General features: G+C 37.9%; 1 protein-coding gene across 1 annotated transcript; it reads left to right on the top strand.

Moving 5' to 3' along the window:
- Positions 1-13148: 13148 nt before the first annotated feature.
- LOC105797466 (uncharacterized) lies at positions 13149-13580 on the top strand. The gene has a single exon (XM_012627431.2). The coding sequence runs from the start codon at positions 13149-13151 to the stop codon at positions 13578-13580; it is 432 nt and encodes a 143-aa protein (XP_012482885.2).
- The last annotated feature ends 7897 nt before the right edge of the window (positions 13581-21477 follow it).

Here is a 21477-nt window from a genome sequence, read left to right as displayed (position 1 = left end):
GCAACATTACAAAGAAGTGTTATGTCATGGCAAATTGAATGATGAGGTGTTAATAAAAGAGTTGATCGATTAGACAATTTCAAAGGAAATATTTTTAGGCAGTGCATTTAGTGAGTATTAGGAAAACCAAAGTATGATGCCCACAATGTAGGGCTCTGTTATTTTATTTTTTCCCTTAAAAGTCATGTCAGTTTTTAACTTTTCCCCACACCATAACCCTTCTTCCTCAAGTTTCCCATTACCTAAAAATTGTTATTATTATTCCTTTTTATTTTGTTCAACTGGTTCACGTTTTCCACTTCTCACAAAGTTTACATTTTTACAGATCTTTCATCTTCAACCTTTCTTCTATTATTATTTTTACTCTATTAATTTTCCTTTCTTGTTTCCCTAACCTTTTCTTCATGGCTAGTGTAAGGAGTACTTCTAAAGCAGCAAAATCTTCGCGCGCAAGCGCCCCGCAACCAAAGATATTCTTCAATGTTGCCACAAGCACAAGGTATTCCATAATATTCTAAAGTGGCCATTTTGTTTTAAAAAGAGATTTTTGCTAAAGGATGAACCCAACATGGGGTATGATGAATCGGTATCATCGATTGTGGAAAAGCACAATTGGAACTGATTTGGTCTACACAAAGAGGATGTTTTGGGTAAAGTGGTAAGAGAGTTTTACACTCATGTAAATTCCCCAAACTCTCCCTTCATTTATGTGCGGGGTAAATTTGTGCCATTCGATGAAAACCATATTAATGCCTAGTTTGGCATCGAGGAGGTTAGAGATGAACATTCTGAATTTGCCGAGAATATTACACCGAAGGGGTTGGCAAGAATATTGGAGGATTTATGCGTTGAAAGAATGCAGTGACTTATTTCAAGCTAAGAGTGTTACATTGTTGAAAGAGCTACATTAAAACCAATTGGGAAGGTGTAGTACCACTTTTTAAGAAGTTTTCTTATGTTGTCTACGCATAACACGACTGTTTCGAAAGAAAGAATGTTATTGTTGCATTCTATTTTACAAGGGAGAAAGATAAATGTAGAGAATATTATCTTCCAAGAGGTCCATAGGTGTGGTGATAAGAATGCCGGGAGTCTGAATTTTCCTTCTCTTATTTTTGCCCTATGCAAGATGACAAATGTGCCTTTAGATGATGCTAAGGACATTACCCTCAATAAGGGTGAGATAACGTGAACAATTTTTCCCAAGCTATGAGAAACTGAGTTTGCCGCAGCATCCCAACACAGTCAAGCTTCCCCTACCACATGTATTCCCACAGCAACATCTTCCTCCTCTCATGACCAAAAAATATTGACTTCCCAAAAACAATTAGAATAGAGGTTGTCTCTGTTTGAGGTGCAGCAATACCAGATGATGGAAGAGTTGGAACGAAGTAATGAATGTCAGGCTAGGTATTGGTTGTATGTGAAAGATAGTGATTTGACATTAAGATCACTTCAAAAAATATTTTCGAGACCTATGCCAGAATTTCCTACTTTCCTAGCTAGTTTACTCTCATCTATAGAGTGCGGAAAAGAGCCAGTTCTAGCTGCTGCTAGAATTGAGCCCGTGACTGAAAGAGTCACTGAAGATAAAGGAAAAGTTGTTGAGAAGGAATTAGAAAAGTCATCCTCTACTGACCAAGAGAAGGAAGTAGAAAAAGGAAAGGAAGAAACAAGTGTCCCTACCACTACACTAGATATTGTCACTGAAAAAGATAAACCTCCTGAACCGACTTCTTCACCCATCTCCATGACTACATAGAATCAAGCAATCGATCAACTGATCGATGAATTAATGAAGACTGACAAAGAAGGTGAGGAAGTAGACCTAAGGAAAAGAAAGATGCGATACAAATTCAGTGCTCGCAAGTCCACAAGAAAGAATTGAATAAAGTGCCAACGTTCTAGTCCAAGGAGGTTAAGTTTTATTTTTCTTTCATGCATTCCATAATTTTATTTTTCTTGTTTGTGTGCATATTCATACTTGTTAAATATTGTTCATGATTTTATATACATTGAGGACAATTCATCCCTTAGGTTTGGGGGTGTATTGTGAATCTAGGTTGCATTTTGTATGTTCATTTTGGTTTATAGGATATTTTTCCATGGCATAATAAATATTGAAATACTGCCTTATCTATAAGAAGTACTGTTTTTCTTTATGATGTTCGATGATGAGCTTAACTTTTTTTAATATACCTAGAACATGTAACAAAGGATTGCGTGAAGTTAGCTTAGGCTAAGTTGCTTGGAATTTGATTTCTAAAAATGGAATCTCTTATACTCCATTTTTTTGGTTTTTCGAAATATAGTAATTATATTTTTAATGCCCTTAGGGATTTTTGAAACCAAACATTAGTAAATTGCCACGACATTTTGTTTTAAAAAATATGCACTCTAAAGCTTAGAGTTGCTAAGTAGGTCAACAACACTTTGTTTGCTCCGTCGTGCTGTATATTAAAAAGGAAGACCTAAGTAAGAATGTGTGATATAACTTTAAGGGCCATTCCGTTGTAGCAAATGACTGAGTAGCTAAGGAGGTAGTTATATGCTCCATCCATCTTTTTAGTTAAAAGCCTTAGCTTCATGAATGACTTTTGTTTAAATTGTGACATGATTGAGTACTCGGAAATCCGTTGTATGCTCTATCATGATTGTCAAGTCCAAGAATTTTGTGATATGCTAAATACCCTAATAATAATTTACTTTACTGTTTCAAAAAAAAAAAGAGATGAGAGAAGAATAAATATATGAAAAATAACATATTTTGATATGGACTTAAAGCAAGTGACTTCTGTTTAGGTAACAAATGAACTAAGTAAATAAAAGAGATATTTGCTATAGGATGAAAGAGAGAATGCATGAGTACTTAGGAAATTTTATTTTTAAGGAGAAATTTTTGCACTGCTTTGCTGAACAAACCTTTGACAATTGAATCAGTCTTAGGAAAAGAGAAAATTACTGAGGACGGAGGTATAAATTGTTTTTTGAATAGCTAGGCAATACAAGGAAATATATTTTGCCAAGGCAAGATGGGTGCATTTATGCATTTAGATGTATTTTGCTTGAGGACAAACAATAACTCAGGTTTGGAGGTGTGATAACTCTTGAAAAAAGTTATATTTCATTCTTTTAGACCTAACTAATTGTTTGCACTTAAGTATATATTGTTGCATTTTTAGGACATTTTAGTTAGCATTTTTAATATGACATTAGGACTTGGACTGTGGTGGAATTAGGTGCTTTTAATCGCTTCTGGTGGAGTTCTTTGAGTTGATGTGGCAGGAATAGGGTTTGGAACTAGAAAATAAATGAGTGAAGTTTTGTCAGGGCAAAGTGCAAACATTTTACCAGCATGGATGCCGTGGCAATGCCGGGAAGACTAAGTCAGCATTTTTGGCTTAGTAGTTCAAATTCAAATTCAAACTTGTACCATATAAACCTTCCTAAAAGAGGAGAAGATAATCATGAGCTGTTAGCCGACCCTAGGCTAATTTATCTATAAAAATCGGTGAAGGGGACCTCACAAATGACGAAGAAAAAGTGAGAGAGAGAAAAAGTGAGAGAGATTCTTAGGTGTGAATAAGGGTTCAGCGGCGCAAAGGACAAAAAGTCGAAGGCAGTCCTTCTTAGCCATCATAGGATGCTGTGCTACCGAGGTGAGGACTAGGCAAGCGAAAGCTGCTTCCCGAAGTTCTTTTGTTATTTCCTTCAAAAGATTGAATTGTATTAGTCGAACGTAATTCGGATAATACTTTGGTTTGGAATTTTATTTCCCAGCCCTTGAGCTAAATCTCATAAGGTTGTGATTAGTTTTGATGAAATTTTAACTATTTTTATGGATGCATTATATATCTAATTTACTTTACTGTTTCATTTGATTGTTCTTATTTCTTAATTAAAATGCAACCATCTCTAGACATAGAAGGCTGTTCGTATGCTATAAACTGCTTTTAATTTCGAAAGGGTTGAATTGGTTGGATTAAAATTAAATGAAATGAGCAAGTATTCGATAGACACTTGTAGTCGACTCTAGACATAAAGTCACAATCATATAGAAAGAACCCATGCAAGATATCTAAAAAGCCTCTAGACACGGGTAAGGTAACTTACGGTTTTGTCCTTGCGAGAGGCAGACCATTTTAGAACTCTTTTGTGCAGTAAAGTAGATACGATTTTGACAAGGCATTATTGATAGTTAGGAATGATTCTAGGTAATTTCGACCTTCGGAATCAACATCACTCTATCTTTATTCTTTGTCGTAGTATTTTTGCCACGACATATTTAGTTTTGTATTTCTTTATTTACATTCTATTCAGATAATCACTCTCGTTATTGCCATTAAATTTCTGCTTTCACTTTTGCCATAGCATTTCCAGTTACTTATTGATTCTACGTATTGCTTACATCATTTCTCCACTAATTTCCATTGCATATTTATCATTGACTTTGTCATAGTATTAATCGTATTTTATTAAAATAACTTGACCACTTTTGTGTCTCAACCCGATCCTCGTGGGAACGATACTCACTCATCACTTTATTACTTGAACCAACATGTATACTTGCACAAAATCACATATCATTTCACATGCGACAGACTGCCCGGTTTTTTATACAAACTAAAGGTTTTGAATAAGATTGGTTGTCTCGTGGGTAAGGTGGCTCGACTGGATGTCAACATTGACAGTCATTCAAGGGGTAAATTTTCAAGAATAGCGGTTCACGTGGATTTGGAAAAACCACTTACATCGCAGATCATGGTTAATGATAGAGTCAAGAGGGTAGAATTTGAATCCTTACTGATAGTATGTTTCTCCTACGATCGCTATGGACACCTGAAGGATGTTTGCCCTTGTATTGCCTCTGAATGATCATCTCTTGAAGGGGGGTAAACAGCACTGGACATGGACTTGAGAACTCAGTTTCGATGGTTGCAGATGAACCTTTTGGTCAATGGATGGTAGTTAGGCGAAAATTAAGGCAAAATAAAAATTCTAATTAGAATAAAAAAAAACGGGATCTACGGCAGAAGGAATGGGGTGTTCGAAATTTGGTATCCTATAATTAATGGAAAATAATGAAATTGCCGGGAAGGAGCGGCCGCTAATATCCCAGGAGTTAGGTTTAAAAAGGTTGAGTTTCTAAGGAATTTAACAGGTAAAAAAGCTGGGCAGATTGTTGGGCTAATAGAGGGTATTAAGGAGACCACCTATTGTGCAGGCCACGTGTCAAACAAGGGCCTTGGGAACACAAAAGCTGGTTTGGAGAAAGAGACAAAAAAGTCCGGCATGGGGACTTCTAAAAGGGAACGACGTAATATTGGGCAAAGGGTCTGGCGAAAGAAAGCTTGCTACTGCAGCATTGATGTAAGCTACCAATATTAAGAGTGTTATTTTGGGACCTGTGGAGCAGCCCATAAACGTCACGGCTTCCAGCGTTAAATCAATTGAAAATGCGGGTAACTTTATTCATTTTAACCCCACCTTCGAGGGCCCTGTTGAATCTTTTGTGGATTTAAATTCTAAATTCCTTGATACTAATAGACTGACAACAGTGAAATTTAAAGAAAATATGGAGCCTAATTCATTCAAGAGCTCTGGGTTAGAAAGGGCAAATTGTAGGGGGAAAAAGTAGCAGTGGACGTGTTGAGAAGGCTCTCAATAAAACCATTCGTAGTTGTGAAGACTGTTTTAAATCAGCTACCATTGCTCGTGTTTCTCTACCAAACGCCATGTCTTCCATGGGAAGGCTTATTAGATTCCAAGCTGTGCTTGAGGCTGATACGACTTCACGTAAAATGAGAAGCCAAGATGATGGTGTGGGGTCTCCTGTGGCTTTTTAGGGGTCGGTTCTCCTCTTTTATTTATTTTTATGAATTTTAATATTTTTTTTGAACTGTTAGGGGTGCGCCAACTCCAAATTCACATGTTTGTTTCGGGAGTATAACATGGATTTTAGATAGGATTTGGTTGGGTTGTTAGAAACAAGGGTCAGTGGTGACAAAGCGGATTCGATTATAGTTAAACTTAGTTTTCAATATTCTCATTGTGTAGAAGCAATGAGTTTTTCTGGTGGATTTGGATTGACTAAAGGGATATTGTTTATGTTGAGGTCCTCAAAAACCATCCTCAGTTTATTTTAATTAGAGTTTCAGATAATGTTTGTGGACAACCTTTTCTGATCACCATGGTCTATGCCAGTCTCGATAGTCGTAAACGAAGACTTCTCTGGGGAGCTTTAGAAAGCATCATTTCGGTGGATGGTACTCCATGATTGGCGATTGGAAATTTTAACGCCATTCTTGCTTCTAACGAAAAGAAAGGGGGTGGGCATTGGGGAAAAGGTGTGCTCTTTTTTGTGACTTAATGGATTTTAATTAGTTACATGACTCGGGTTTTCAAGGACCACATTTTACTTGGCATAGAGGTGAGGTGTTTGAGAGGTTGGATAGGGCCATATGTAATGATGCTTGAAGTTTGGCCTTCTCATACAGCATGGTGACTCATTTATCAAGACTCAAATCAGACCACAGACCTTTGTGCTTATCTCTCAAGCCTGAAAGTCTCTTTTCTTGGGGGCTTTTCATTTTACGACTCATGTCAAACTTTGAAATAAGGAAGTGTACGAGCACATTTCTCTCCGTAAAAGGCAATTGATCAGAAAGCTCAACTATGTACAAAAAGTGTTGGATGGGGTTAACTCTGCCAATCTTAGCCAGGTTGAAATAGAGATCAAAGAAGAGCCGGAGAATGTTTTATATCATGAGGAACTCTTATGGCGTCAAAAGGTGAAATGAGACTGGTTGTCTCTAGTAGACCGTAACACCAAACATTTCCATACGTGTACCTTGAGAAGACGAAACAGAATTGAGTCAGAAATTTAAAGGATGACTCTGGTGAATGGATCTTGGATGAGGAGAAATTGAAATCTGAGGTAGTTAAATTCTAGACGAAGCTATATGGTAAACAGCAGGGTCCTATGAGAGGCTTACCTCTGAGTGTATTCTCGCGTCTACATAAGGCAGATGTCCAGCTCTTAAGAAAACTGATTACTAATGAGGAAATCAAGGAAACACTTTTTGATATGGCACCATTAAATGCCCCAAACAGTGATGGGTATCATTCATTGTTTTACTAGAGTTAGTGGGATCATGTTGGCGCCTCCGTTTGTGAGCTAGTCAAAAAGGTATTTTCAGGTGAGCAAATTGATCCAGATTTAAACAATAACCTCCTTGTGCTCATCCCTAAAGTCTAGAACCCATACAGTTTTGCTCAATTATACCCTATCAACCTTTGCTCCATCCTTTACAAACTGGTCATGAGCAGGTTGGCTTTGTAGCGGGTAGAAATATAACAGACAATATCATTATCGCTCAAGAGGTTGTTCACTCTATGAGAAGTAAGCAGAATAATAGAAATTAGATGTCTATCAAAATAAATCTAGAGAAAGAGTACGACCGTGTGCGCTAGGAATTCATAGACACCTCGCTACAGGCTGCATGTATCCCTAAATTCCTCCGCAATGTAATTATGATTGCTATTTCTAATTCTTCTATACAGATTCTGTGGAATGGGATTCCAACTTAAAAATTTAAATCAATAAGTGGTGTTTGACAGGGCTACCTGTTATCCCCTTATTTGTTTATTCTGTGCATGGAGTGGTTGGGTTAAAGTATCCATTAAACCATTGATTGTCGTAATTGGTTACCTATACGATTGTCACATACAGGTCCACCACTATCTCATATTTTCTTTGTAGATGACCTGATCCTCTTTGTTCATGCGGATAAGCGTTAATTGAAGATTATTAAAGGAGTCCTAGATAATTTTTATGATTTTTTGAGGCACAAGATTAATATGAAAAAGACCAACTCTTCTTTTCGAAAGGTGTACATAATACCTAAGGGAGGTGCATAAACAACATTCTAGGCTATCAGGATGTGTAGAACCTGAGAATTTATCTAGGAGTGTCTCTCTTACATGAAAAGGCAACAAATAGTACTTTACAGTTCATGGTTGACAAGGTGCGTAGTAAGCTTTCAAGTTGGGATGCTCGGAAACTATCCTTAGCTGGTAAGGTTACTCTGGCCCAATCGGTGTTACTTACAGTCCCAAGCTATTTTATATAGACTATAATGATCCCTAAAGGTTTGTGTGACGAAAGTGAAAAAATAGTCAGACAACTCATGTGGAGATCTTATATTGAGGTTAAAAAGATGGCTTTGGTAAGTTGGGATTCGGTCTGTCAACCTAGGGATCATGGTGGCCTTGGGCTTAGGCATTTGAGAGGCCACAATAATTCTTTTATGATGAATATTGGTTTTTATATTGTAACAAATTCCAATGCTCTATGGGTTCAAATTATCAGGTCGAAATACAAAGTACAAATTGGCTACCGGATTCTCTAACAAGTGGACATGGATCCTTTCTATGGCGTACTTTCGCCAAATTTTGGCCTTTTATTTGGGAAAACTTGCTTTGGTCAGTTGGTAATGGGAAGGATATGAATTGCTAGAAAGACCATCGGATTCCAAAGGTTGGCCCTCTAATAAAGCGGATCCCATATACTTCAAACCTTTGCATGGACTGTTCTTTTAGACATGGTTACAAGTGATAGTTTTTGGAATCTTGACTTCTTTTGCCTTTGGTGTACCGAGGATATCATTGCTAGGATTGTAAGTATCCCACCTCCTTACCCATCTATAGGACCAGATAGAATTATATGGGGGAGTTCTTCGACGAGTTTTTTCTCTTTGAAAAGCACTTATGGTAAACTTTGGGGGGAAGATTGGAACTTGAAAGAGTCTGTTTGGCAGCTTCCATGGAAGTTTCAAGGACCTCAATGGGTTAGATTTTTTATTTGGCTCACTTTAAAGAATAGATTACTCAAAAATGCAAAAAAGGTAAGGTGAGGAATAGGGAGTGACAGCACGTGTCGACTTTGCGGGCGTGACCTAGAAGAGCTTTTACATGTCCTTAGAGATTGTCTTGTGGCTAGGGATGTTGGACTAAGCTTATGCCTATGGAAAAACAAGTTTATATTTACTCCGGATCCCTTTCTGAAAGGATGACAAAAAATCTCCAATCATTGCCTTCTTCTAGTTTGAATGAGATTGATTGGCCTCGTCATTTTGGGATGCTTGCTTGGCGTTTATGGAAGAATCGCAATAATTTTGTTTTTCAAGATACCACTTGGAGCACGGAGGAAATCATCAAGGTCTCTTATAGTTGGGTAAGACATTATAAGTCTGTTTCGAGGTTGCCCTCACAGAGGACACATAGTGCATTTACTAGTTCATAGTTGGCACACAATTGGGTGCATTTGAACATAGATGGGTTGGTCAAAATTGAGGATGACTTTGCAGTAGTTGGGGGCTTGGTACAAGATTGCAATGATAAATGGATTTTTGACTTTTACAAATATTTAGGTTGTTGTAGTATGTTGGAGTCTAAACTACGGAGCATTTTGGATGGGTTGAATCTGGCACTAGATAGGGGTTTCCAATGTATTTTAATTCAAATGGATAGTCGTGAAGCTATTTGTAATACCTAAATTTTACCCGTCCCTTTTGTAAATAAAAAAACAGCCATAGTGTCCAAATACAAAACGGGTTACAAGGCCGAAACCAAAATAAAGTGGTGGCCCAAATTACAATGGCCCAAAACGGATGAAACCCTAGGGTTTCTAATCTTCAACAGCACCGCAGTCGAGCCTTGCCTCACCCCCGAATCTTCACAGCGAACACAAGAAAGGAAACAAAAATCAAATCAAACCAAATCAAATCAAATCAAGAAGATTTTTTGTTTCCATTTCTTGTATTTTCATTCGGCTATATAAAGCCATTGTAATATTGTAATGGAGGGGATTTTTTTTAAATAAAAAAAGGGCCCTATCTTTTACATCACAAACAGAGGCATAAGAGAATAAAGGTTGATATTTGCGTTTCTATTTTATTTTTATTCTTTTTTTCGATTATATCTATTTATTTTATTATTTTTATAAATAATATAAATATAAAAGGAAGGAAAAAACCTGTTTTAGGCCCCTAACCGTCGTGGATGGCCGAGGAAGTCGTCACCGAGGATTGACGACCGGAAGCCGAAAGGTTTCTTTGCTTCTAGGGGCCCATTCGTCAATATTTCGCGAGGTTTGAGCCCGGATCTAGGCTCAAGAGGTTAAGAAGGTTAAAAGGGGAATTTTTTTTTCGGGCCACCGTGGACGGTGGTACCGGCGCCGGAGATAGGCGGCTGGTACGGTGGCCGGCGAGGGTCCGATAACCGACCGATGATCGGAGGACTAAAGGGTTGAGAGGTTTTTTTTTGAAAAAAGGATTTGTTTTTTTAAAAAGAAGGTTTTGAAAATAAAATTTGAGGTTGAAAATTAGCTTAAATAGGCCAATCGAAACGGCGCCGTTTTAGAGGGGGAGGATCATAGTCGACCCACCGGACCGTGATCCACAGTGTTTTTGGCGGAGGAAAATTGCACTTTTAGCCCCTCCGCCTTTTTATATATTTTCAATTAAGTACTTTTTTTTAAATTTTGGCCTTTAATTTATTTTAAATTCCAATTAGATCCGTTTGAGCGGTGTGTTTTAGAGGAGAAGGAAAATTTCCTTCCAAATTTCTCTATGTAATTGTATGCGTCAATTAAGTCCTCCGGACTTTATTTATTTGGATTTACCCCTTTATTTTTCTAGCGATTTGTTTTAGTCCTTTTTATATATTTCTCTTAAAATCAATATTTTAATAATGTTTTCAACTTCCATAAATAATTATTATTATGTATATAGTTTTATGTATATATTTCTACTAAAAACATATTTTATATTCACATGTTTAATTTATTTAATTTTGACGTTATTTTAATTGTTTTAAACTTATGTATTTTTTATTTATTTCAATCATTGGTCTATTGATTTAGGATTACAAGTTTTATTATCTTGCCCATTTATTTGATATTTTGCATACCATTATTGTATTTATTTGTTTATATATTTGTATTATTTCTATGTTATTGTAATATTTATTATTGCATGATATATTTAAAGTAGCATATCATTACATTTTTTTGATTTTTAAAATCAAACTTTTTCAAAATGGATATTCTTTTAATTAAAATAAAAGCTCATTATTGGGAATTCAACACGTTGTGTCCTAACGTATTGGATGTGACGCATTGATTTCTCGAAATGAAGATTTTTTAAAAATCATGAAGGAAATATTCCGAGTTTGAGATTCTAAAGGAATTGTGCCCTAACGTATTGGGTGTGATTTCTTAAATCTTGGATAAGTGGATGTTCTTTTAAATTAAAGGAAATATTTCGAGTTCGGGATTCTAAAGGGATCGTGCCCTAACGTATTGGGTGTGGTTTCTTAAATTTTGGATGAGTGGATGTTCTTTTAATATTTTTATTGTATAAATATTCTGACCTAATTCATTTTGGGGGAAATTAGAATGTTGTGCCCTAACGTATTGGGTGTGGCATTTTTGCTTCTCTGAATCGAAAAGGGTCTTAATATGCAACGTTTTAAGTTTTTAAAGATTAAATTTTTAAAATTTTCTACCTTAAGACATTAATTAATTAACTAGGTACCAATTTTTGGGCGTAATAGGGGTGCTAATCCTTCCTCATACGTAACTGACTTCCGAACCCGTTTTTTTTTAAATTCGTAGACCAAAGTCGTTTTAGGTGACCCAATCACACCTTAATAAAAGATTGGTGGCGACTCCCAATTTTCATTTTTTTAAGTCGACAACCTAAAATTTTTGTTTTTCAAAAAAATGGTTTCGACAGCTTGGCGACTCCGCTGGGGACTTTTTTTTAAGAGAGTCGAGCCACAAAGTTAATTAACTTTTGTCTTAAGGTCGAGAAAATATTAAAAAAACTCATAACATCCTTTTGCATTCATTATCTTTTTGTTTAAACATTGTTTGCATTATACATTTCATGAGTTGAACATTTTTACCCTTTTAAGTGCGAGTGAGAAGCTATGTTCGTGAGGTTTTTACCTCCGTGTAGGGTAGTGGATTGCTTTCCGGATACATCCGTACCTATGTCTTCGTGAGATTTTTTATCTCCGTGCAGCCATAGGGAAATGTATTCCCCTGAACTAAACTTGGTCCGTATGAGGCTATAATGGGTGAGGATTGAGGAATCTACTGGTTCGGGTACCTTTACTCTAGAAGCCAAACCACATATAGTGAACCTTAGGAATTCACCCTAGGTAGAACTATATCGAACTCTAGTAGATATCTGATCAGATGTTTTATTATTTCTTGATTATATTTTATGTTGTTATATGATACTGACTTTTGGTGTTTTATTTGCATGACATGACATTTCATTTCATCATAAAAGGCGTCAATTCAAATTCAGTTGCTAGATAGAAGGCTTATCATGGAAAGCGGGTTTCTTGATAAAGTGGAGGACAATGCGGCTGTTCGAACTTGGTCTGAAACAACGCAGCAAGAAAAGGGTGATAGTTTGGCTGAGGGGCATGTATCGGAGTTATGGGACTTTACGCATATCAATGCAACTCCAAACAATTTACAAGAATTGAAGGAAATCTGGGGTCAGTGGAGCGATGAGGTTAGACAGCTCTTTTATGATAATTATGGGGATTTGCCTTATTTGCTTGATGTGAAGGTAGACAAGCGTTTGTTTCAAGCCCTCGCCCAATTCTGGAATCCTGCCTACAGTTGCTTTACATTCGGGAAGGTCGATTTAGTGCCTACGATAGAGGAGGACATTGAGTGGAGAGCTCCTTGGTTACTTCCAGATGAGATCATGTATAGGTGTGGTAGTTTTGATTGGGCTCCTTTGCTAGGGGTTTGGGGAGCTACTGGATACGTCCCATTATTGGTGCTAAGGCAATATAGGTCAAGGAAATTTATACCTGCGACCCAAGGGTTAGCTGATTGTGAATTTTCGTACAAGGATGATGGTTACAGAAAGAAGATTCAAGAGATGGTTAGTGCGTGGAAACAAACTCGCCGAATGAAGAGGCTAGCTGTGGGTCCAATGACAACTCCTGGGTATCATCAATGGTGGGCTAGAAGGGTAAATGATAATACACCTAAGTTAAATCAGGAAGAAAGCTAGTCAATAGAAGAGCATTTGCGAGTCATTCCTTCTGAGTTGGAAATGGTAAGACAAGATTTTGAGAGGAAGAATGCGGATTTGGAGAAAAGAATAGAGCAAATGGAAGCGGAAAAGACGAACTTGAGATTGGACATAGACGTTCAAAAGCTTGAGAATGAGAGGTTGAAGAAAGAAAAGAACAAAGCTGATGAGAAACTGGGCAGTCTAAAGACGGATTATAAAAAGCTGCGCTTGTCAATAAGAACTGCTGGGCTGGGAAAGATATCAGAACAGTGGCGAGTAGAAATCCAAGGAGAAAAGGACAAGGCCGATAAGTGGGAACAGAGATTTCAAGAGATGCAAAGGCGAAATGAGGCCTTAAAGAAGAGTTTGTCAGAAAGCCAGAAGGAAAAGGGGGAGTTAAAGGATAGGGTGATTGTATTGGAAAGATCCTTCACAAGATCGTTGAAATTCTACGATAGAGTTAAAAGCTAGCTTGAGCAAGATTGAAAAAATGGAGAAAAGAATTGAAGAGTTAGAGATGGAGCTGCAAAATTATGAAATCCAGATCAAGCACTTACAAGCAAACGAGAGTCATAGTAATGAACAGCTTCACCATTTTCAGAATCAAGTTAGAAGCAGAGATCATCTTATTGAGGAAGCTGTAGTCCAGATTCGAGAAGTAGCTGACCATATACGACGTTAGCGATACAAGTTTACTACCGAGTGTGAAGTATGAATTAGAGTCAGATCAGGGGGCAAGAATTAGCTTTGTTACTTAGAAAGATTAGAGTTCTGGGTACTAGGGCAAGGTCGTATTTATAATTCATTTTATGTAAAGGAATTTAATTTCTAGTAAAGTTTTCTTATATGGAATTGAATTCAAATTGACGCCTTTTTTCTGCATTCATTTCATGCATTGCATTGTTTTATATGCATTAATAAATACATTAAGGGATTCTAATTAATCTAAATTACTCATCAGTTAATCTGGAAACCAATCAAGCTATCAAACACTGCTACGGAACTCGATCCAAAACTAGAGACATGGACCAAAGGCTAGAACAGTTCCAGAAAGAAATGCAAGAGCAAATGAATGAGCAATTAGAGAAGATTCAACAAAAGATGATGGAGAAAATAATGGAATCTCAAGGGAGTATGATGGCTAAGTTGACTCAGTTATTGGCTGGAGGAGTTGACAAAGGAAAGGGGTTGGTGCTCAACAATGAAGAAGGAGACAACGAGGGACCTGTTTATTCCTCAGGACTTACTTCTCAACAAGCGGGGATATATCCGCACAAATCTTTTGTTACTATCAAACCTCAGGACGGTACTGAAACACCAATAAACTTCCAAGCTAGAGACAATCTTGCTAATCCTGTTATCTCAGACTTCGATGAGACAATCGAGAAAATGAATGATGAATTGCCGAAACAGCTTGAGGAAAAGTATAAATGGCTAGAAGAAAAACTTAGAGCGATAGAAGGTACTGAGAGCTACCATGGAATTGATGCTAGAGAATTGAGCTTGGTTCCAGGTCTGGTACTTCCTCACAAGTTCAAAATGCCAGAATTCGAGAAATACAACGGGACTAGTAGCCCCGAAGCTCATATTACTATGTTCTGCAGAAGGATTACTGAATATGTTAATAATGACCAGTTGCTGATACATTGCTTCCAGGATAGCCTCGCAGGGGCTGCATCCAAATGGTACAATCAACTAAGCTGTACTCATATTAATTCATGGAGAGATCTAGCACAGGCATTCTTAAAACAGTACAACCATGTGACTGACATGGTACCTGATAGAATTACTCTGCAGAACATGGAAAAGAAGCCCGGTGAAAGTTTCAGCAAGACGCATACGAGATGAAGGAAGTTGTCTGTCAAGTTCAGCCATCTCTTCTAGAAAGAGAAATGACGATGCTTTTCGTTAATACATTGAAGGCCCCATTTATTACGCATCTATTAGGGAGTGCTTCTAAAAGCTTTTCTGACATAATTATGAACGGGGAAATGATAGAAAATGCCATCAGAAGTGGGAAAATAGATGCTAGGGAAAGTAGTAGAAGGCTAGTTTTGAAGAGGAAAGAGAACGACGTCAACAACACAAGTTCGTATTCAAGACGCGATTCTGATAAGTCAATCGGGAAAACGGTACATTAACCAAACAGGATCATCAAAGCAGAGATCTGACACAAGACAAAATACAGAGAAGCTTCAATTTACGCCAATCCCAATGTCATATAGGGAACTATATCAGAATCTATTCAATGCACACGTGGTTGCCCCTCACCATTTAAAACCCCTGCGACCTCCATATCCCATGTGGTATGATGCAAACGCACAGTGTGATTATCACGCGGGAATTGTGGGGCATTCTATAGAACATTGTACGGCATTCAAGAAGCTGGTAGAAAGGCTTATAAGCATGGGCGTGGTAAAATTGGATGATTCACCCAATACAGAAAATCCATTACCTGATCACAACGGAGTGAACATGATAGGTGGGAGCATGGGTAGAAAAATAAAGGAAGACATATCAGAAGTGAAAATTCCTTTGAGGTGGATCTGGGAAAATATGGTGAAAAGGGGATTGATCACCCCTAGTTCAGAGAGAAGTGTCGAAGGGGTGGAAAATTACTGTGAGTTCCATCACGAAGAAGGACATAAAATCCAGGAATGTGTAGAATTTAGAGCCTTGGTTCAAGACTTGATGGATAACAAGGAGATGGAATTTTATGAAGAAGTTAAGGAGGAGGGGAGCATTTGCACATCAGAGGCTTCGAAGGTTCCACGAATAGTGCAGCCTATGGTCATTATCTCGCGACCCAAGAAGGATGAGGTGAGAGCACCAAGAATACCAAAAATAATAATAAAGAAACTGCGCCTTTCCTTACCAAGACAAGAAGAAGGTCCCATGGAATTACGAGTGCAATCGATCGTCCCGAAGTGAGGTGGCAAAGAACCAGTGTGTGAGTACCAATCCAGAGTCTATGAAAGAAGCTATAATAGGGGAGCAAAAAGGGAAAGTAGTTGAGGCAGTGAAGGAGGAAGAAGCTGTGGAATTCCTCAAATTTTTAAAACATAGCGAGTATAATGTCGTTGAGCGCTTGCATAAACAACCAATTCGCATATCTCAGATCTTGTCCTTACTCTTGAATTCCGAAGTGCATCGAAATACGTTGATGAAGATGCTAAATGAGACCTATGTATCCAAGGATATTTCTGTCAGTAAGCTAGATCGGTTGGTCAATAATATCAGTGCTGATAATTTCATATTTTTCAATGATGATGAAATAAGTGAGGGCATTTGACGGTACAGAAAGGAAGGTCATGGGAAGAATTGAGGTACCCTTACTGATTGGTCCAACAGTTTATGAGGTAGATTTTATTGTGATGGACATCAAACCTTCCTATAACCGCTATTAGGAAGACCATGGATACATTCGGCGGGTAGTTCCGTCATCATTACATCGATGTTGAAGTTAGTGTCGATGGTCGCTAGTGACAATAAAAGCCAAGAGGATATAATAGCAATCAGTATCCAATGAGATGTCGATGCGTGGAGACCAATGACGAGTCAGTTGAATGCTCATTTCGATCATTGGAGTTTGTAAATGCGGCATTTGTTCCTGAAGGGAGCAAAATTATGGCTCCAAAATTATCCAAAACTACAGAGATGGGTTTACAATTGTTGGTAGGAAAAATAGCTTTACCCGGAAGAGGGCTGGGGAGATATCTGCAAGGGAAGACTGAGGCTCCAATGCTAAAAGAAAAGCAAGATCATTTTGGCTTAGGATACAAGCCAGATAGAAGACAAATAAGGAAAGAGATAGAAAAAAGGCAGGAAAGAAGAATGACGCGTTTGAAGGGGGAGGAAGTTAAGTGGGAGCCAATGATAAATCCCCACATATCCAAAACCTTCGTATCTGGAGGGATCATTCATCAGGAGAGAAAGAAATCGGTTGAGGAAAGCATCGAGGAGACATTGGGAAATATGTACATTAACGCCATTCATGAGCTTGGGAATGAAGAGAGAAGTTGGCTAGACATTCGTCCTTATGAGCCTGGGAGTGTTGTAGACAATTGGACTGCGGAAGAAATACCTAAAGTCTTTAGAATTGTCTCAGAGTAATATTCAGAACAAACTTGTTGTTTTAGCCTAGAAATAACAAGAATTCTTTTGTGAAATAGGCTTATGTTTAGAAATCATTATTTTAATAAAATACATCTTTGCAATTATTTCGAGTAAATATTCATCTTTGCAATTATTTCGAGTAAATATTCTTTCATTCTTTCATACACCTAGAATATATTCTTTCATTACATAAATAAATTGTACATAAATTCATACATTCTTTTGTAACCATAATAGGTCTCTGTGTATCAATGACGTGAACGATACTGCTACGAGCTTAGAGTGCCCTTTTGAACGAGATGTGTGTTTAGAGGGATCGCACGACTTTGAAGGTGATGAAGAGGGTGGTCCATCTTTGGATTTGTTGAGGATTGTAGAACAAGAGGAAAAGCAAATCCTACCTCACAAAGAGACAGTAGAAGTTGTGAGCCTGGAAGAAGGGAAAGAGGTGAAAATTGGAACTGAAATCCTCGCAAAAACAAGACAAGACCTCATTGGATTACTTCATGAATTGAAAGATGTCTTCGTATGGTCATACCAGGATATGCCGGGATTGAGTGCTGACATTGTAGTGCATCACTTACCTATAAAAGAGGATTGCAAACCAGTTCAACAGAAGCTCAGAAGAATGAGGCCTAATATTGTGCTCAAAATAAAAGAAGGAGATTATATGTCGATATGGAATGCCTGAAAGGATCATATCTGACAATGCGTTGAATCTAAATAACAGCACAATAGCGGAAGTCTGCGATCAGTTTAACATTAGACACCATAATTCATCACCGTATCGCCCGAAAATGAATGGTGCAGTGGAAGCAGCGAATAAAAATATCAAGAAAATCGTGGCAAAAATGGCTGAAACTTACAAAGATTGGCATGAGAAGTTACCTTTCGCTCTTTTGGCTTACCGAACATCTGTCAGGACTTCTACTAGGGCAACACCTTTCTCTTTGGTTTATGGAATGGAGGCAGTGTTACCCATTGAGGTTGAAATTCCTTCTCTTCGGGTATTGGCTGAGTTAAAACTGGATGAAGCCGAATGGATCCAATCTCGGTATGATCAACTGAACCTGATTGAAGAAAAAAGATTAAAAGCCATTCGTCATGGCCAAATGTATCAGAAGCGAATGATGCGAGCTTACAATAAGAATGTTCATCCCAGAGAATTTAATGAAGGGGATTTGGTTCTGAAAAAGATCCTCCCTTTACAAAAGGATTTCAGAGGGAAATGGATGCCAAACTGGGAAGGACCTTATGTTGTGAAGAAGGCTTTTTCTGGAGGCGCTTTGATTTTGAGTGAAATGGATGGCAAAAATCTTCCGAATCCTGTAAATTCAGACTCGGTTAAGAAATATTTCACTTGAAGAAAGGGAGAAATCAAAGTGAAAACTCTTAAAGGGCGCTCTGATTTCGAAAAAAAAGGGAGAGGCTAAGGTGAAAACCCGAAAAGGGCGCCTTGAGACCAAAGGGGGTTTGAGTTGTAAACCCGAAAAAGGGTGGCTCAAACATTGTCAGATTGGGGCATAGGGTGACCTTGCTAAAGTCAACAATAAAGGGCTGTACAACGTCTTGAGGGCATTAACAAAGTACTGTAGATCCCTAAACACATGTTAAACCCAGAATGGTTCTTGGCTTGTATGGAGAAGTTCAAGCGGCGATATCCAAAGCACTTAGTCTTCATATTATTTGTACCAAGTTTGTTGGTTCTTGTAAATACTTCATTCTTTGCTGTTCTCGAATATTTTTCTTTTCAAGACACCTACTGTCAATAAATTCCGGAATTAATTCATCTCTTACTCAGTATTTTTGATCTTTGCGCAAGCATGTTGATTAGAATAATGATTGATGGACTAATTAACTTTTACAAAAGAAGTTTGGTATATTACTCTGGGAATTTTTAAATCACTTAGTAACTTAAAATAGGACTATTATTTAGAACACTCCAATGTCAAAATATAAGGAAACTAAGGAGGAAAAAGTCTAAATTAAGACTGCTTTGGTTGTCTAAATAGCGAATGAGATAGTAGGAGGTTTTGATGGGGTAGGAAGAAGTTCCCTATGGATAAAAAAGCTCCTCATTTGGGCATAAGCATTTGATGGGACACCTTGAGAGTAAACAAATTTCGTAATCTGTATCCTTGAATTGTGATAGGAGAAGATTGAAGAAAAGCCATATACCCTTGGGTTACAGTGGGAGAACGATGGTCTGAATTTTTGCACCCTAATGTATTAAACTTTAAGGTTTACAGTGGGGGCAACCTAGCTAAATGTTTCTTCAGAAAAAACCAGTCAAGTAAGAAGGCGTTGTAGCACGTCAGTCACAAAGCCTCAATAAACTTCGAGTAATGACAATTTGAGCGGGATTATTCTCAGAAAAATAAAATTTTGCATTCATGCAAAAATCATTCATACATACCTAGGAGCATTTGATTCATTCTGATCATGTCATCCTAATCACTAGGCATATTTAGGGTCATAAATGAATTATATAGGTCATGTTCCCTAGAGGACAAATTGGTGAAACACCAAGCCTTGTCTCCCTAAGCAGTAGTGGAGAAGGTTGAAGATTGTAGATCTTATCTCCCTAAGCAGTAGTGGAGCAGAATGAAGATGGCGAATCTTATCTTTCCAAGATAGTGGGAAGCAGATTTAAGCCACCAAGCCTTGTCTCCCTGAGCAACAGTGGAGAAGGTTGAAGATTGAAGATTTTATCTCTCTAAGCAGTAGTGGAGCAGATCGAAGATGACGAATCTTATCTTTCCAAGATAGTGGGAAGCAGATTTAAGCCACCAAGCCTTGTCTCCTGAAAGCAAAGAAGGGAGAAGGTTGAAGATTGTAGATCTTATCTCCCTAAGCAGTAGTGGAGCAGATCGAAGACGGCGAATCTTATCTTTCCAAGATAGTGGGAAGCAGATTTAAGCCACCAAGCCTTGTCTCCCTAAGCAGTAGTGGAGAAGGTTGAAGATTGTAGATCTTATCTTCCTAAGCAGTAGTGGAGCAGATCGAAGATGGCGAATCTTATCTTTCCAAGATAGTGGGAAGCAGATTTAAGCCACCAAGCCTTGTCTCCCTGAGTAGCAGTGGAGAAAATTGAAGATTGTAGATCTTATCTCCCTAAGCAGTAGTGGAGCAGATCGAAGATGGAGAATCTTATATTTCCAAGGTAGTGGGAAGCAGATTTGAGCCACCAAGCCTTGTCTCCCTGAGTAACAGCGGAGAAAATTGAAGATTGTAGATCTTATCTCCCTAAGAAGTAGTGGAGTAGATCGAAGATGGCAAATCTTATCTCCCTGAAGTTGCAGTGGAGCAGATTAAAGTCGACAATCCTATCTCCCTAAAGTTGCAGTGGGATGGATTAAAATCACAGATCTTACCTCTCTGAAGTTGCAGAGAGCAGATTTCATCTAGTCTTATCTCCCTGAAGTTGCAATGAGGAAGATTGAAGATGACACTAATTCCTATACTTTTGAAGAGTACCAAGTCTAACACGATCGGGCAAAATTTGGCATTTTTAGAATCTTTGCTCCATTCCCGTTACACGACTATGAGCAAAGAGGGGCAGCTGTAATACCTAAATTTTACCCGTCCCTTTTGTAAATAAAAAAACAGCCATAGTGTCCAAATACAAAACGGGTTACAAGGCCCAAACCAAAATAAAGTGGTGGCCCAAATTACAATGGCCCAAAACGGATGAAACCCTAGGGTTTCTAATCTTCAACAGTGCCGCAGTCGAGCCTTGCCTCACCCCCAAATCTTCACGATCTACACCCGCGAACACAAGAAAGGAAACAAAAATCAAATCAAACCAAATCAAATCAAATCAAGAAGATTTTTCGTTTCCATTTCTTGTATTTTCATTCGGCTATATAAAGCCATTGTAATATTGTAATGGAGGGGATTTTTTTTAAATCAAAAAAGGGCCCTATCTTTTACATCACAAACAGAGGCATAAGAGAATAAAGGTTGATATTTGCGTTTCTATTTTATTTTTATTCTTTTTTTCGATTATATCTATTTATTTTATTTTTTTATAAATAATATAAATATAAAAGGAAGGAAAAAACCTGTTTTAGGCCCCTAACCGCCGTGGATGGCCGAGGAAGTCGCCACCGAGGATTGACAACCTAAGCCGAAAGGTTTCTTTGCTTCTAGGGCCCATTCGTCAATATTTCGCGAGGTTTGAGCCCGGATCTAGGCTCAAGAGGTTAAGAAGGTTAAAAGGGGAATCTTTTTTCGGCCACAGGATTTGATG

This window comes from Gossypium raimondii, chromosome 9, assembly GCF_025698545.1.
Source record: "Gossypium raimondii isolate GPD5lz chromosome 9, ASM2569854v1, whole genome shotgun sequence".
Classification (NCBI taxonomy): domain Eukaryota; kingdom Viridiplantae; phylum Streptophyta; class Magnoliopsida; order Malvales; family Malvaceae; genus Gossypium; species Gossypium raimondii.
Note: the sequence above shows the minus strand (reverse complement) of the source record. Positions and strands in the feature narration are given on the sequence as shown.

Bases quoted from the DNA above. Each gene is read 5' to 3' on its own strand.
- LOC105797466 (XM_012627431.2), top strand. From the start codon at position 13,149: ATGGTAAGACAAGATTTTGAGAGGAAGAATGCGGATTTGGAGAAAAGA.